General features: G+C 38.4%; 1 protein-coding gene across 1 annotated transcript; it reads right to left on the bottom strand.

The window, feature by feature from the left end:
* Positions 1–5,542: 5,542 nt before the first annotated feature.
* On the bottom strand, positions 5,543–14,776 carry LOC145989066 (uncharacterized). Its single transcript, XM_083124361.1, has 3 exons — positions 14,752–14,776; positions 13,562–14,266; positions 5,543–5,808 (listed from the first exon to the last, which is right to left on the bottom strand). Exons 1-3 carry the CDS (start codon positions 14,774–14,776, stop codon positions 5,543–5,545), a joined length of 996 nt encoding a protein of 331 aa, XP_082980487.1.
* Between the last annotated feature and the right edge of the window lie 8 nt (positions 14,777–14,784).

Genomic DNA, 14,784 nt, shown 5'->3' on the forward strand with positions numbered 1-14,784 from the left:
GATCGGTTTGAAAACAGCTATACGTTTAATATGGTGCTGCACCTTAAAATCCCTTCCTTACATATCAACTGGAACAGTTCTTTTCCACCACTGTTCATATCTATACTTTATTTCTAATTATTTTCTAATATCATTCAATAATTCTATCATTTCTTGATATTTCTACATTTTCCAGCATTTCTCCGATTTCGCAGCAACTTCTTGCCAGTATTGCTGTAAGATTCTCCCTCGCAAACCCTAATTCGCCACAACGGATTCGCCCCGAGTCTAGCCTGGCATGACAGCCATCTTTACTTCTGAAATCCCTATGTCTTTACACTAAACGTTCTTGCGAATATCTTAAATCTGGCAACTATCGGCTAACCCTAGCTCTCTCTTCTATTCATCTTTCCACTAATGACCCAGAGGCAGCCACTGCTATTGTCAACTGTGTGTCTCTCTCCAACCATTCTGGCGACACAAGTCATAAAACTCATTGTCTCACAATAACCCCTTTTATACGTCCCGATCATCTGGTCTGCATCCTCCTGTACTGGTTGCAAACTCCAAAGATGTGACACTAGAATTATAGTAATATAATAATATGGTTGGATACTTTGCTTTGGTGTAACGGGAATATATTGACTGAAGTCATAGGAGGTTTGACATCACTGCAAACTGTCCTTTGCTGCTTGTAACTTTTCCCTCCAAATTTCCACCAATAGAATTCAAAAAGTCAACTCAATTTTGGCATAACCATAATCTTCTAAATTTTGTGGAAACAGTTTTGACTCGAGTAAAGACGGAGGTGTTGAGCACCATCGAGATCCGTCGGTGACCACTAAGCAGTGCTAGTTCGGACTCACCAAAGAACAGTACCGAATGTACGAAATATTGTTGTGGACAGTGCTAAGATATACCTAAGTGTGTGAGGTGACATAAACAAGTTGACGTTCAAGTTGTTGTGCTTGTTTTCAGTACCGAATGTACAAATTTATTGTCCGGGCAGGGTTATGATATACATAAGAGTGTGAGCAAGGAACTAAATGCACAAACGGATCGGTTTGAGCAATGCAGAACCGGTGTTTTGATAAAGGAACCTTCAGTGGTGTCCCACCCCTACCGACTAGCTAGCTGAAGGCGGACTGTGGTGATTGTTTCATTGGTATTTGGTTGTATCTACCGAAGGATTAGTTCTTAATCCTGACGGTAGCGGCACCCTAATATCCGTGCATCATCGGCAGTGACCACTGTTCGCCGATGCAATGGAAGACACCATTGCATCTAAGGATGTTAAATTGTACCATCGCACAACCCAGATAAGACACAGGAGAGCTCTGGAAGAGAACGATGAGGCAAATGATAAGTGATAGGGCATAAAAATATTCAGCTTTATGAGATATACAGTATGCGCCAAAATATACAGTACTGAAATGAAAAGATGAACAAAAGTATAAGACATGTTACAATATAGTGACTGGTCTATATGCAGCCCAAATAACAATCGTGCATTTTGGGTTGCATAACTGTCAGGAAACCTAAGGTTAGGTTAGGTTAGTGCATGTGGACTGGACGATTGTCATTTGGGTTGCGTATAGACCAGTCACCTTTTTCAAACTCGGTCCACCTTCACGACCGCTTCCGTATGAGCGGAAATAATGCTCAACTATGAATACTTTTTCCTCCGTCGAGAGACCCATTTCCAACAACAACTGCACAACACAACTTCCTTTTCACTACTACGAACACGTGCAGCTGGAGTTATGCCCCGTCGACAAACGCAACCACGTGTTCGAGATGCGCGAGTTTCAGTACTGTATATTTTGGCGCATACCGTATTAAATTATTTGATATATTTAAATGTTATTCAAAGCTCGTTTGAATAATTATTTCTGAGCGAGAAGTTTGATTGTTCATAATGTGTTATCAGTTCACCTTCGGGGGGTTAGCATAGGAAGTTAAATTGGCCAAGTTAAATTAAATGGTTAAAGTAAGTTTTCAGCAGAAAACGTAAGGTAGAAGTAACGGCAACTGAATTAGTCTTCAAAAGTAACTGGCATGCAAAGTATATTTACACGAGGGTTGTTCAATAAATAAGATAATTCGATCGCAGGCCTTGTTACCTAATTTATTCAACAACCCTCGTATATACGATCATTTGTAATTGGGATTTAGAACAAAAAATAGTATCTCATGGCAGAATATCAGCTATACGGTTCCTGGAACACGTGGACTGGAGAAGACTGGAAGTGGCACCGTAACCTGGTTGGAAAACAAAAATTGCGGGGGTGGGGACAGTAGAGCGGAGGGAGAAAATAAGAATGACTCTTGCAGGTGACAGCGGAAGCGAAAAATAACTTTTCACAAACAGAAGCAAGAAGATAAGCCCAGAAGTTCAGCAAGTTTCCAAACCAAGAGAAACCGGGAGTGTTGCAAAATCCTGAAATTTTAATGTCTGCTCCGAACAATGGACGCGGATGCGGGAGACTTGCCCCCCCAACCACCACCCCCATTTCCTCTCCGGCTCTCGGGCTATCCGAAACTTGGCGAAATTTGCATACTCCTCTCACATGCATTCTCTCTGTTCTCTGAAGCGATTTAACGTTCCGGACGGGGTTTGTGGGGGAGGGTTGGACTCAACAAGTGGCGGTGCTCAAAGACATCCTCGTGACCTACTTTCTGGCTGGAACTGCAATGTATCTTTAACAGAAGTCCACTTTGTATTTGATATCTGGTCGAGTGCAGCTGTGGTTGTAACACCAATTGCTTTTACATGCATTTAACTCTGCCTTCTTCCTGTAGAATGCTAACGAAGCGTTCTTCCGTCTTCAACATGCAAATTTATGGTTCGCTGCCTCTATTGGTAAGCTCTGGATTTCCTATCCGGAAAGTACCATTCCATACAGGAATTTCAGATGTTTAAAGTTGTGCATATCTATAACCGCTGACTTGATCTGAATGAACAATTACTAGCCTCCTGCATTGTATTACAACACAACGGTTGAGTTCTGGCCTGTATCCCTGCCAAGTATGATCATTTGCCTCGCCAAGCCTGCGTAAGCTTACGGTAGCAATTATCTTGAGAACCAGTGGACAGAGAATTTCCGAATTTATCCTAGGCCCTGAGAAAGGACGTTTCTAGAGATTGTGCACCGGTGGCTTACCCAGGCTTGTCGAGGAAAATGTTTAAATTTTTGCAAACTCAATTGTTCGACACCAGCCTGGATATAAGTAGGTGTTCAATTTCATGTAATCCCTCATGTTAAGTGTTGGGAATAGGCAAAATGTGACAGAATAAACTAAGAAAAATACAAACAGATATTTTCGATTAAAGCAAGAGGTACAAAAGCCAAGTAATAAAAACAAATTTACATACATATATATATATATATTATGAATCGAGTCGTAACAAGCTCTATAAAGACATACTTCTCATCCTGTATATTATTTTTCTTTATAATAATTACAGCGCGCTACGAGACCAAGGGCCCAGGGTTCGAATCCCGGCCTGAGCATGAGTGTTCATGGTAAATGTCCCTTCATCATATCATCACTCATCCTCACCTTCACGATTAGCCAAAAGTGACAGAAAAGCGAAATAAAATTTATGAAGTCAATCCATCAATCAGTTAATCTAAATATGATTCCATGCTGTACATATGCCTCCTAAAATGACGATTACAATTTAGTTTTAACGTTTTTGTTACTTCTCGTCTCTGCTTTCTGTCACTAGTAAAGTAACACCTATAATAATCGAGCTGATACTCGAATCCGGTAACTTCCTTTACAAGATTGAAGATGAGCACGAGTTGTGAAAGTGACCATTTCACAATAATTTTCAATAAAATTTTGAAACAAGAACATTATGGCGCTCTTGGACATAAGCCAGTCAAACTGATTTATAGAAAATTCCTCTCCTTTCAAGAAACTATAGCTTGCGTAAAAGAGGATGGGTGCGAAAAAGAAATATGCTCTTCTTTAAGCATTTAAAATTTAACATAGCTAGTAACAGGGTGGCTACTCACGGGGAATTCCTTGAATTCCGGGGACTATACGTGAATTCTGCTTGAATTTTTCTACGTAGACATGAAAAATTGCTACTTATATTAATGCAAATCTCATTCAATTTATACATTTTTGTAAATGCAGTGAGGCAAGTTTTCACATTTTAGCTTTATTTTTATCGAAGAAGGAGGAGAAAAATCCTCTCAATCCGTTTGCTTTGTTAGTGTCCTTTGCAGAGCATTCTATCTGACAGACGGAAGATATCTTGAAGTTGATTAGGTAATTTTTAAATTGTTATACAATTAACAATTTATCGTAGATGACTATATCCCGTGATATTTGTGACTTGTGTTTGTAGATGTATTTCGAGACTGAGTATGCGAAATGGCAAATCTAAACTCCGTACCTTAAATTAAATATATACACCTTTCAATTGCATTGAATTAGAATTTTTGGATACATTGGAATCGCACAGACTATTTACATTGTTGTTATATTTGTGTGTATGTGTGTGGATGGTGAGAGGCGGTAATACGTTAGGTTGAAATAGAGAAAACATCTGCTTGTTCCCCAGAATTTTTTGGAAAATTTCACTTGAAAATCGGGAATTATTCTTGAATTTTATTATGGTCCTAGAGTGACCACCCTGAGTAAGTATTATAAGGAAAAATACTGTAAAATATTCTGTAGTATTCTACTATCCAATGTGAATTAATTCACAAAGTTCGTTTTCATATATTCAATTCTCTCAATACTATTCGTCTTAATTCTAGCCGAGAAAGTTTCATGCAATCATTAATATTGGGATTATCATATCATATCATTATTAATGGGCGTTTATTCATTTCCTTTAAGAGAGCAATTTTAACAGTTTTTATATTCAGTTAACATAAAAACGTAGAATTTAATTTTTCCTTACTTATCAAGTCTCGTAATCAAAGATTTTTCTGTTTCAACTTTATCAAGTTTTGTCAAAAGTAATGAACTCTTTTTTCTCGCGCCTTGAGAAAGGTGCCTAAGGGATGACAATCAAATCTCAACCGCCCTTCCACATAGTACACCCTGAACTGTATTTTGCAGACTTACGAGGCTCTGACGTCTCGATCCACGATCCTCTGTAGGATTGTGTTGTCCTGTGTTTTTCCGTGTTTGCTGCAAAACAGCCTCAATTTTTGACTAGGTATGGAAATGTTAGTATCGGCTAGTATCGGTAAATAGAATCCAATCGATACTTTCCGATACCGATACCCACCATCGGAATCGTCTCAGGACTCTTGTCAAAACCCCTCCTGATCTTTTTATCCCGGAAACGTTCCTGTTAGATACCTAACTTGAACGTGAACAAGTTATTTGTCAAGATACAGACGTTTGCGTTGTTGCCACGTCGTAGCACAGCCCCGTGTGTTCGGAGGTTCAAGAGAATGAAAGATCTCGTTGTAGAGTTGGTCTTTGTAATCCACATGATGCAAACTGAAAGTATTTGTTTGAAAGGTCAGGGATGACACAAAAGCGCCCCGGAGAGACGTCGGTCTGACGCTCGAACTATACTTCAAAAGGTTTAACCTGACACGGCTCCCGCCAAAACCTTCTCTGTCGTCTGCAGGACGTTGTTGCCACTGATTTCGGCGCAAGCGAACAAACATGGCGACAGGCCGGGCTGCGAGCGGTCATTTGAGGGTGCAAGCACAGATGTCTCCGCCACCAGAACATTCACGTCATTGACAGCGTGGCAACGAAGACACGCGAAGGCAACGGCGACCCCTGATAGGCAGAGGACCAAGCACGTGCTGTCTCCAAGGCTCACGTGACGCCCAGGAATGTCGGCTAGCAGGAGGAAATATATGGTTTGGCGCGAACTGTGCCAAGTTAAACCTTCTGCAGTACAGGCAACGTCAGCTTGCCCAGCTGACGTTGCCACAGAGTGCGCTGGAACCAGCGACTTTTGTCCCGCTCTCTGTTTGCTTTTCCCACATGTGGCACCAGCGCAATTCTGCCCAGCCGCCTATTTTCATGGCCTTGCGTTTAGTTTTCTTTTAAGGAACTTTTCCCGCATTAACACTACGAGCTGCTTTATGTTATAATTATGAGAATCGTATGAGAATTGTTCAAAACCACCATAGGTACTGAAACCTAAATATTTTTGTGAAGCTTGATTCCGCTACGCGAACAAGTGACATTCAACCAAGATTCGTATTCCGGCATGACGCATTGCTTCCGGAGTCCCTCAACAAAGCGATTCGCACCCGCGCGCATTTTAAGTGCACATCTCTCTGATTAACGATCTAAGTCTGCTCCAAACCAGGCAGGATGTTACTCCTTCGCAATTAGCCCTGCGAGTAGATATTAAAGCAGCGCTAAAGATGGGGGAGGGGGGGGATCGACGCAAGAACATAAGAAGAGAACCTCTTTCATGGCCGCCGCGATGGGGTCTGATATCAGCACGTCACCGCCTGAAATTATATACTTCAACCACTTTCCAGGCTTCCACTCAACTTCGAATTTCGCATTTTGCAATTAGCTTATTGTCGGTAGGGTGGTTTAGTAGGGAAGGAGGGGGTACATTAGCAAAATCCAGCCAGCATCAGCCCCCCTCTCCCCTCCATCCACACACCTTTCGCAGTTTCGTATTATCTCATCATTACCTACGCAAGGTAATTGTAGGTTAGGCTCTTTGACGTGGAGTTGCCGGTCCTTCATCGCTCTACAAGACGACCAAGATTTCGGTCGGGATAATTACTAGGGGAAACATCATTATAAAAACCCTTATCTGCTGACGGAATAGCCTTCCCCTTCCCCCACACGTTACACACATGTAGGTTTGGGTGTATGTGATTTGCCGATTAGCACGTGTTCTCTCTACCTTCACGAGAAGGGGGTTTCCCCGTATGCTGCTGTAACGCAACACCTCCTATGTGCAAATTGCATCGTATGAGTTAATCATAGCCTTGGCGACTTTTCTGCCCCGAGGCTGTTTAATATATTAAGAAATAGGCTTTGTTTTGCCTTGTCAAAGTGTGGCTTTGGTAAGGATAACGATGGCTTCGAAATTAAATAATGAAATTGTGTGTAGGTGTGGATAGAGGTGCGGAAAGCATATTAACAGCTTCTGTGGTTGTGTGTAAGGTAGGCGTGTAAGAAAGGGACAAACGTACTGTTCTTTCTATGCTGTCAGTTTTTCATTTTAACCTAGGAGAAACGACACGGAAAATAAAATGCAAAAATAATAGAAAAGGAGGAATTATGTGAAAAGAATGAAAAAGGGAAAGAATAGTAATCAGGAAAGTGAAAAGGAAAGAGGTATACAAAGAAAAAGAAGACAACGGCTATGCAAAGATTATGGAGGGAAAAGGCACGGTAAAAGAAAATGAAAGGAAATAACAGAAACGGAATGAAGAGAGAGGAAAATAAAGAAAAAGGGGAAAGAATAGTAATCAGGGAAGTGAAAAGGAAAGAGGTATAGAAAGAAAGAGAAGACAAAGGTTATGAAAGGAATATGGAGGGAAAAGGCACGGTAAAGGAAAATGAAAGTAAAGAACAGAAACGGAATGAAGGGAGAGGAAAAGAAAGAAAAGGGAAAGTATAGTAATGAGGTAAATGAAATAGAAAGGAGTATAGAAAGATGAAAATGAAAAGGGATGTGAAAGAAAAATAAGTATGTAAGGAGAAGGAAAGGCAAAGAAAAATAATAAGGAAAAGGAATAAAGGGTGAAAGTAAAACGAAACAAGTTTGAAAAGAATACAGAAAATGAATGTAGAAAGATAAGACGAAAAACGATATGGGCCAAAGAAGAATATGGAAGAGGAAACGAAAGGAACGCAAAGAAAAAATTAGAATAAGCGTTTGGGAAGATTTGATTGATGGATTGATTGATTTAGTTTATGTTTCTTCGCGTTTTGTGCCTCTCGGCTAATTTGCGAAGATGGGGATGAGTTATGAAATGATGAAATTGATGAATGGACATTCACAAACAACGAAGCCCGAGCGGGATTCGAACCTGGGACCCTTGGCGTCGCAGAGCGATAAGCTAACCACTTTTTTTCTTTAATTAAAGGGAATACCCCTAAGCGGTAGTATTTACCGTTTTTCACTTTATTCTCAGTTTTTCATTTCAGGTTTATCTCAATTTTCATCATTTGGACAAACACAATCTGAAATTCAAGATTACTCATTCTAAAATATCGTTAACTATTCGATCTGGGCAGAACAGATTTCTCCATCTTGACAGAAAAAACTACTTACGGAAATGAGTTTCTGTAGCATTCTGAAAGTTCGCCGACGAATTTTCTTCCATCGTGTAATCTATTCGACCGGGAAATCATGTATTTTTGAAGAAATATATATCTCCGACGCACAATTGCAATTGCTTGTATTTGCTTCCTCTAAGTGAAGGTGATGTAAGTTGATTTTTTAAAAAAATAAAAGAAGAAGCTGTCGCATTGTTTCACGAACAAAATTTTAACTATGCTTGCCTAACCTAACCTAACATTGCCGGAAATGGTTCGTGGGACTATCCGTCAATGGTTTTCGGGGCTATCAGTCAATGGTTTTTGGGGCTATTCAGGTATTTTTGGATTACGAAGGGTTGAAACACTGCATATGCATATGACCCACCACGCTAATCAAGCTGCGCCAGCCATATTGTGTGTTACGCGAGCTAAAAAAGGAAGTACAATAATTACTCTTAAGGTGATAAATTCAAATACAGTAATTCTCGTGAAAAAAGCAAAATTACACCTTAAAGAATGTTTCGCCATGCAGAATAGGTAAGTACGAATGTGAAAAATGACGAAATAAAAGAGTGAGAGGTGTTCTGCATAGGTAATAAAATATCTCCATAATTGATTGATTGATTTGGTTTATTTTAATTCGCTTTTCTGCCACCTTTGGCTAATCGCGAAGATGACGATGATATGATGAAATAACTAATTACACGAATGGCTAGGCCAGGATTGAAACCCGAGACACCTGGCGCCGTAGCGAGCTGTGCTAACCACATCACCACGAGTATTTCGTGTGTCATGCAATATCAACAATTGCAAGGGACACGTGAGATAGGGGAAATCCACGAACCAACAAATATAAACATGATGTGTTTGCTGCCTCGTTTCGAACTCGCAGACTGTAATGTTATTACAATTTATTTATTAGAAAATTGTGAACTAGCGCTATTGCGAATCGAGTCTCTATAAAAAGCAGACAAACCTCCACTGAAAGGAAACAAAAATCTCCGACAGATGAATATTCTTGAGCCACTTCGGTGACTGAGTACGTTTGGTGATCAACACATGTTCTCTCTACCGAATGTTCCGGACACGAGTTCCGACCTGCACAAAGATGTCACTGGATCTTTCGTCCTCGTATTTACTATTTGCCTGAAAGTGCAGAAAAATGACGTACAATGAGAAGAATAGAAATTCACAAGAGTTATCTCGGAAATTCATCTAGATGTCAAAATCTCGCTCGTTTGCTACAAAACGTTGTTTCCAGGGTGAACTAAAAGTTGACATTTTTGTGTCTTGCGAAAATGTTACACTTACATTTCAATGTTGGTATCAAGTTGCAACAATGAATAATAAATATGTATAATTTATGACGTGTACTCAATGGTTTCCTTTTGATTATTTTTTTTCACGTTCTATGATAAGAATGCGAAACAAAGACACATGAAAAGTGTGTAAATTACGAAGATTTCTCTTGATGTATGTACCAATATTAAACGATATCGTGAAGTGCGGAACAAACTAGTACAGGTAGTGTGCACCGAACTCAATGTAATTCCTTTCAATGAAATGTTAATTTCTTCCTACAACTTCTTTAATACAGCATTCAAGATGAACCAGTTTGAGTGGAGAGAAAGGGAGAGAGAAAGTTTTTAACTCGCATGTTCCTAGTATCTCAAATAATCGTTAGAATTTTCTTGAACCCCACTTTTAAAACACATATTTTTTCTTATATGCATATCAGTTGTCGCTGAAATTCATAGGTTGCCACTGTTTTCTAAAATAAGTATTGTATGTTGGCTATTTGTGACCTTGGCCTCATAACGCTTTGCTTTGTGTTTCTTACGCGGGCGCTGTAGACACCAACCCCGAAGGTTTCTTCGTATTGTGGATGACTTTGGATTTCCCCTATCTCACGTGTCCCTTGTAATTGTTGATATTGCATGACAGACGAAATATTCGTGGTGATGTGGTTAGCAAAGCTCGCTACGGCGCCAGGTGTCTCGGGTTTCAATCCTGACCTAGACATTGGTGTAATTAGTTATTTCATCATATCATCCTCATCTTCGCGATTAGCCAAAGGTGGCAGAAAAGGGAATTAAAATAAACCAAATCAATCAATCAATTATAAAGATATTTTAGAATGAGTAATCTTGAATTTCAGTCTGCTCATTATTTGTCTTGGTTAGTTTATAAATACTGTCAATGGTTCTTACAACATCGCAAGTATCATTAATGTTTTGGATTTTGCTCAGGCAAGACTCCAAAGTTGTTGTTTTCAAGTCGTCTCTCTTAACGAGGAACGCTAGTGGCAACCCTGCCACGCGCCCCTGGTAGTTATGTCAGAGCAAGCGTTTGCTGTGTTGGGTTGCATACGTACAGGATAGATTTTAAGCGCTTATAGCGCAGAAACTAAGCGCTTTCGAGCTAAACTTTATAGGGAAAAGTTACTTGTTTATATGATATCTACCAGCACCCAAGCGTTGTTGAAAGAGTTTTGCGACACCCTGTATATTTACACGTTTAAGTGACGATACCTTAGAGATTAGAAAGACAAGAACCATCTGTTTTTGAGAAGGCCCCCCTGGCGTCTTCTAAGCCGCATCATCAAAGGAAATCCCCGCAAACTAGGAAATTGCAAATTTATAAAGTTTTGCTTCCCCTCTGAACGAAATATGAAATATGCATTTGCGAAAAATCAACCTCAACCCCCCCCCCCCTTTATTATCCGTTCTACTTCTTTCGTCGCCGACCCTCCTTTTATCAAACAGTTGCAAAGTAGCTTTTTTGGGTAGAGAGAGCTGATAATTAGAAATTGAGATCTGATTTGTTAAGGTTGACTTCCCACAGATGATTGACTAAAAGGGGGGGGGGGAGTATATAAAGAGACCCAAACATGAATCTTCGGAAGTTTATTTTCCGAAGCGGAACTTCTAGCAGGGATTAAAAGTTTAGCAAAACCTTCATACCGTGAAATTGCGTTTTATCAATCATATTTGAATTTGTAATGTAATGAAGTTATTTCCCCGTTTTGTGTACGTCTTGATATTATATACGTACTTGTAGTGCTCATAAAATTCGCAATAGTGAAGTTAATAGTTAAATAGGTAAGCTAGGTATTGGAGAACGCACACAGTTCGTAAAAAAAGATCTGCAAATCTCGAAATTGTGTTGGTATTTGTCAATAAACTCAGACATTTATTCTTTGGTGAGCTGAATCTTATTTCATGTGATGTGTTGCTAAGGCAATAGTTAGTGAGAATTTGCACACAAGCAAACACACACACATGTTAGTTTTCCGTACAATCGAGTAGTTGGACATTGCGAATAGGGCCTCCCGTTGGCGTGCCGATAACATCGTTGCCCTGTAATCAAGGAGTCCCGAGTTCGACACCCGGTGGAGGCACATAAATGCTGTTACGTGAATTCTGGTGTGTGGTGTAATTGTGTAATCTTATAAAGTGGTTATGGACTAGCCAGTACATTTTGTTTGGACATTAATATATGCTGTATTCTGATCGAAAGTTGGATCATAATACTTGGTTTGAGTGGAATATTGACAAGAAAAGTTCTTCAATATTATTATTATTATTGATAGTATTATTGTTGTTATTATTATTATTTACTTCTGCAGGGAGGCGACAGACTTGGAAAACCTGAAAAACCGGGAAAAGTCAGAGAATTTAAGAGATCAAAAAAAGTCAGGGAAATGTCTGTCAGGGAATGTTGTCTTTATTGACTTTTTTTATGCTATGGAATGAATGTGCCAGGCGTTTTCTTTCAAAGATGTCGTTATGAAGTGCTGCATGGGAACAGGAAATCTTGTTGCTAAGTCTGAGCATCAACTCTTAGGCCCCTTTTATTCACAACACAGTTAGAGTGCCAGAAACTATGATGGAAGGTGGGGAGGGAGAGAGAAAGAGAGAGAGAGAGATTTCCGGAGGGGCAGAAAAAAAATATTACGTGGAAAATGCATTGAATTATCATTTTTTTGTCTGTATGGGAGTAGTAAGGGGACAGGAGTGTCAACAAATAGAGGGGAAGGAAGGGGGGAAGCATACCACTGTGGTATCGTCTGATAGTTGTCGCATGTTATAGTACGGCATTTTGTCTGAGATTCTGAAGGAACATGGAAACAAATAAGGGCACTATGCAACCCTGTAATTTGTCGAATGTCGTGGTACAGCATTTGTCAGATGAACATTTTAGGCTCAATTGATGCATATGATTTTTGTCAGATATCGCCATCCGACTAACGCCGAAATTCGACAAAATGTCTCACTGCAACATGCGACAAAAATCGCATGCATGACACTCTTATGGAATTGATTGTTTTTGGATGTCTTCGGACTGCAGCATCTGACGAAAATGGCAGGGGAGTCGTAACATCCCCATTTGTAGAGCGAGAAATAATGGAAAATAACTTCTTCAAAAATCAGTTCGAACATATCAAACTGTCACGAAAATACGTAAACAATGTGACCTACAATTGAAAATAATAGTTTAAAAGCACAATGAAAGTGTACTTTTTGGTATATTTGGCAGGAAAATGTTCTAAAATAAAACACGAATCTTGGAAAATATAACAGAAAAAAAAAAGATGATGCCAATTTTTGGTGCCGTAATATATCATGTGAGATTGATTGATTGATTTAGAATTTGTGGGTGAGCTGCCCAGTATGGCCATTATGCACCCTTCAGTATATATCGGGAAAATCCCCTTATCTAAAACCTTCCCTTAAAATTAAAAACTGGTATGGAAAATAACTTTGTCAAAATAACTTCGAAGGTATCAAACTCTCACAAAAAGGCATCGCGCATGAGACCTAAAATTTGAAACAGTACTTTAAAAACGCCATGAAAGTATAAATTTAGGCACTAAAATGAAAATGTGAATTGGGGAGGGGGAGAATGGCACGAATTTAGAAGAAAATACGAAAAATCAAGATCCCTATCGATTAGGCATAAATAAAACAAGAATATGAGTAGTATTTTATTTTACTTAATTTATTTAATTTATAATTGTCAGGGAAAAATTTAAATTTTGTCCTGGAAAACCTGGAAACGTCAGGGAATTTCATTTCTGCTTGTTTGTAGCCACTCTGTTCTGTTTCCTCTGCCGACCTCCGTGGCGGAGAGGTTATAACAACGTGCTTCGACGACAGGGGTTCCGAGTTCGAATTCCGGCCCGGGCATGGGCGTTCTTTGTGAATGTCCCATCATGACCTTTGAAGGCTCATTGTAGACCTTTGAAGTCCGCTGTTGAGGGACTGATGCGTCATTTTTTTTTACCGTGACTAAATCAGCAGACGTAAAAAACTGACTCCAAACTGCATGGTCCAAACAAAGAACTAACCCATGCAATTTGATTTGTAATCAAGTGGAGTTAAAACATTATTTTGTGATTTGTAATGAACTAGAGTTAAAACATTATTTTGTGATTTGTAATCAACTAGAGTTAAAACATTATTTTCTGATTTGTAATGAACTAGAGTTAAAACATTATTTTGTGATTTGTAATCAACTAGAGTTAAAACATTATTTTCTGATTTGTAATGAACTAGAGTTAAAACATTATTTTGAGACTTGTAATCAACTATAGTTAAAACATTATTTTCTGATTTGTAATCAACTATATTTAAAACATTATTTTGTGATTTGTAATCAAATAGAGTTAAAACATTATTTTCTGATTTGTAATGAACTAGAGTTAAATTATTTTGTGATTTGTAATCAAATAGAGTTAAAACATTATTTTCTGATTTGTAATCAACTATAGTTAAAACATTATTTTCTGATTTGTAATCAACTATATTTAAAACATTATTTTCTGATTTGTAATCATATAGAGTTAAAACATTATTTTCTGATTTGTAATGAACTAGAGTTAAAACATTATTTTCTGATTCGTAATGAACTAGAGTTAAAACATTATTTTGTGATTTGTAATCAACTATAGTTAAAACATTATTTTCTGATTTGTAATTAACTAGAGTTAAAACATTATTTTCTGATTTGTAATGAACTAGAGTTAAAACATTATTTTGAGATTTGTAATCAACTATAGTTAAAACATTATTTTCTGATTTGTAATGAACTAGAGTTAAAACATTATTTTCTGATTTGTAATCAAATAGAGTTAAAACATTATTTTGTGATTTGTAATCAACTATAGTTAAAACATTATTTTGTGATTTGTAATCAACTAGAGTTAAAACATTATTTTGAGATTTGTAATCAACTAGAGTTAAAACATTATTTTGAGATTTGTAATGAACTAGAGTTAAAACATTATTTTGTGAACATTATTTGGTGATTATGCACAAAGTATTTATTCCACAAACATGAAGATTTTAACTTATTGTGGTCATTTTATATTGATGTCCATTATTTCTTGTGTTCAAGTTTGGCTCTGTCTACGTGCATTACGAATGCTTTATGCACTCTTTCTTTCAAAGTTATCGCGGGGGAAATTTTTATTCGACATGGGTATTTTTGTTAGACAAAGGGAAAATTACGCTCTCTGAGAGGAAATTTGTGGGATACAGAGTTGCCACCACTGAGCAGCCATTCAGCTGA

The sequence above is a fragment of the Lepisma saccharinum genome, chromosome 6, assembly GCF_977018435.1.
Source record: "Lepisma saccharinum chromosome 6, izLepSacc3.1, whole genome shotgun sequence".
Taxonomy (NCBI): Eukaryota; Metazoa; Arthropoda; class Insecta; order Zygentoma; family Lepismatidae; genus Lepisma; species Lepisma saccharinum.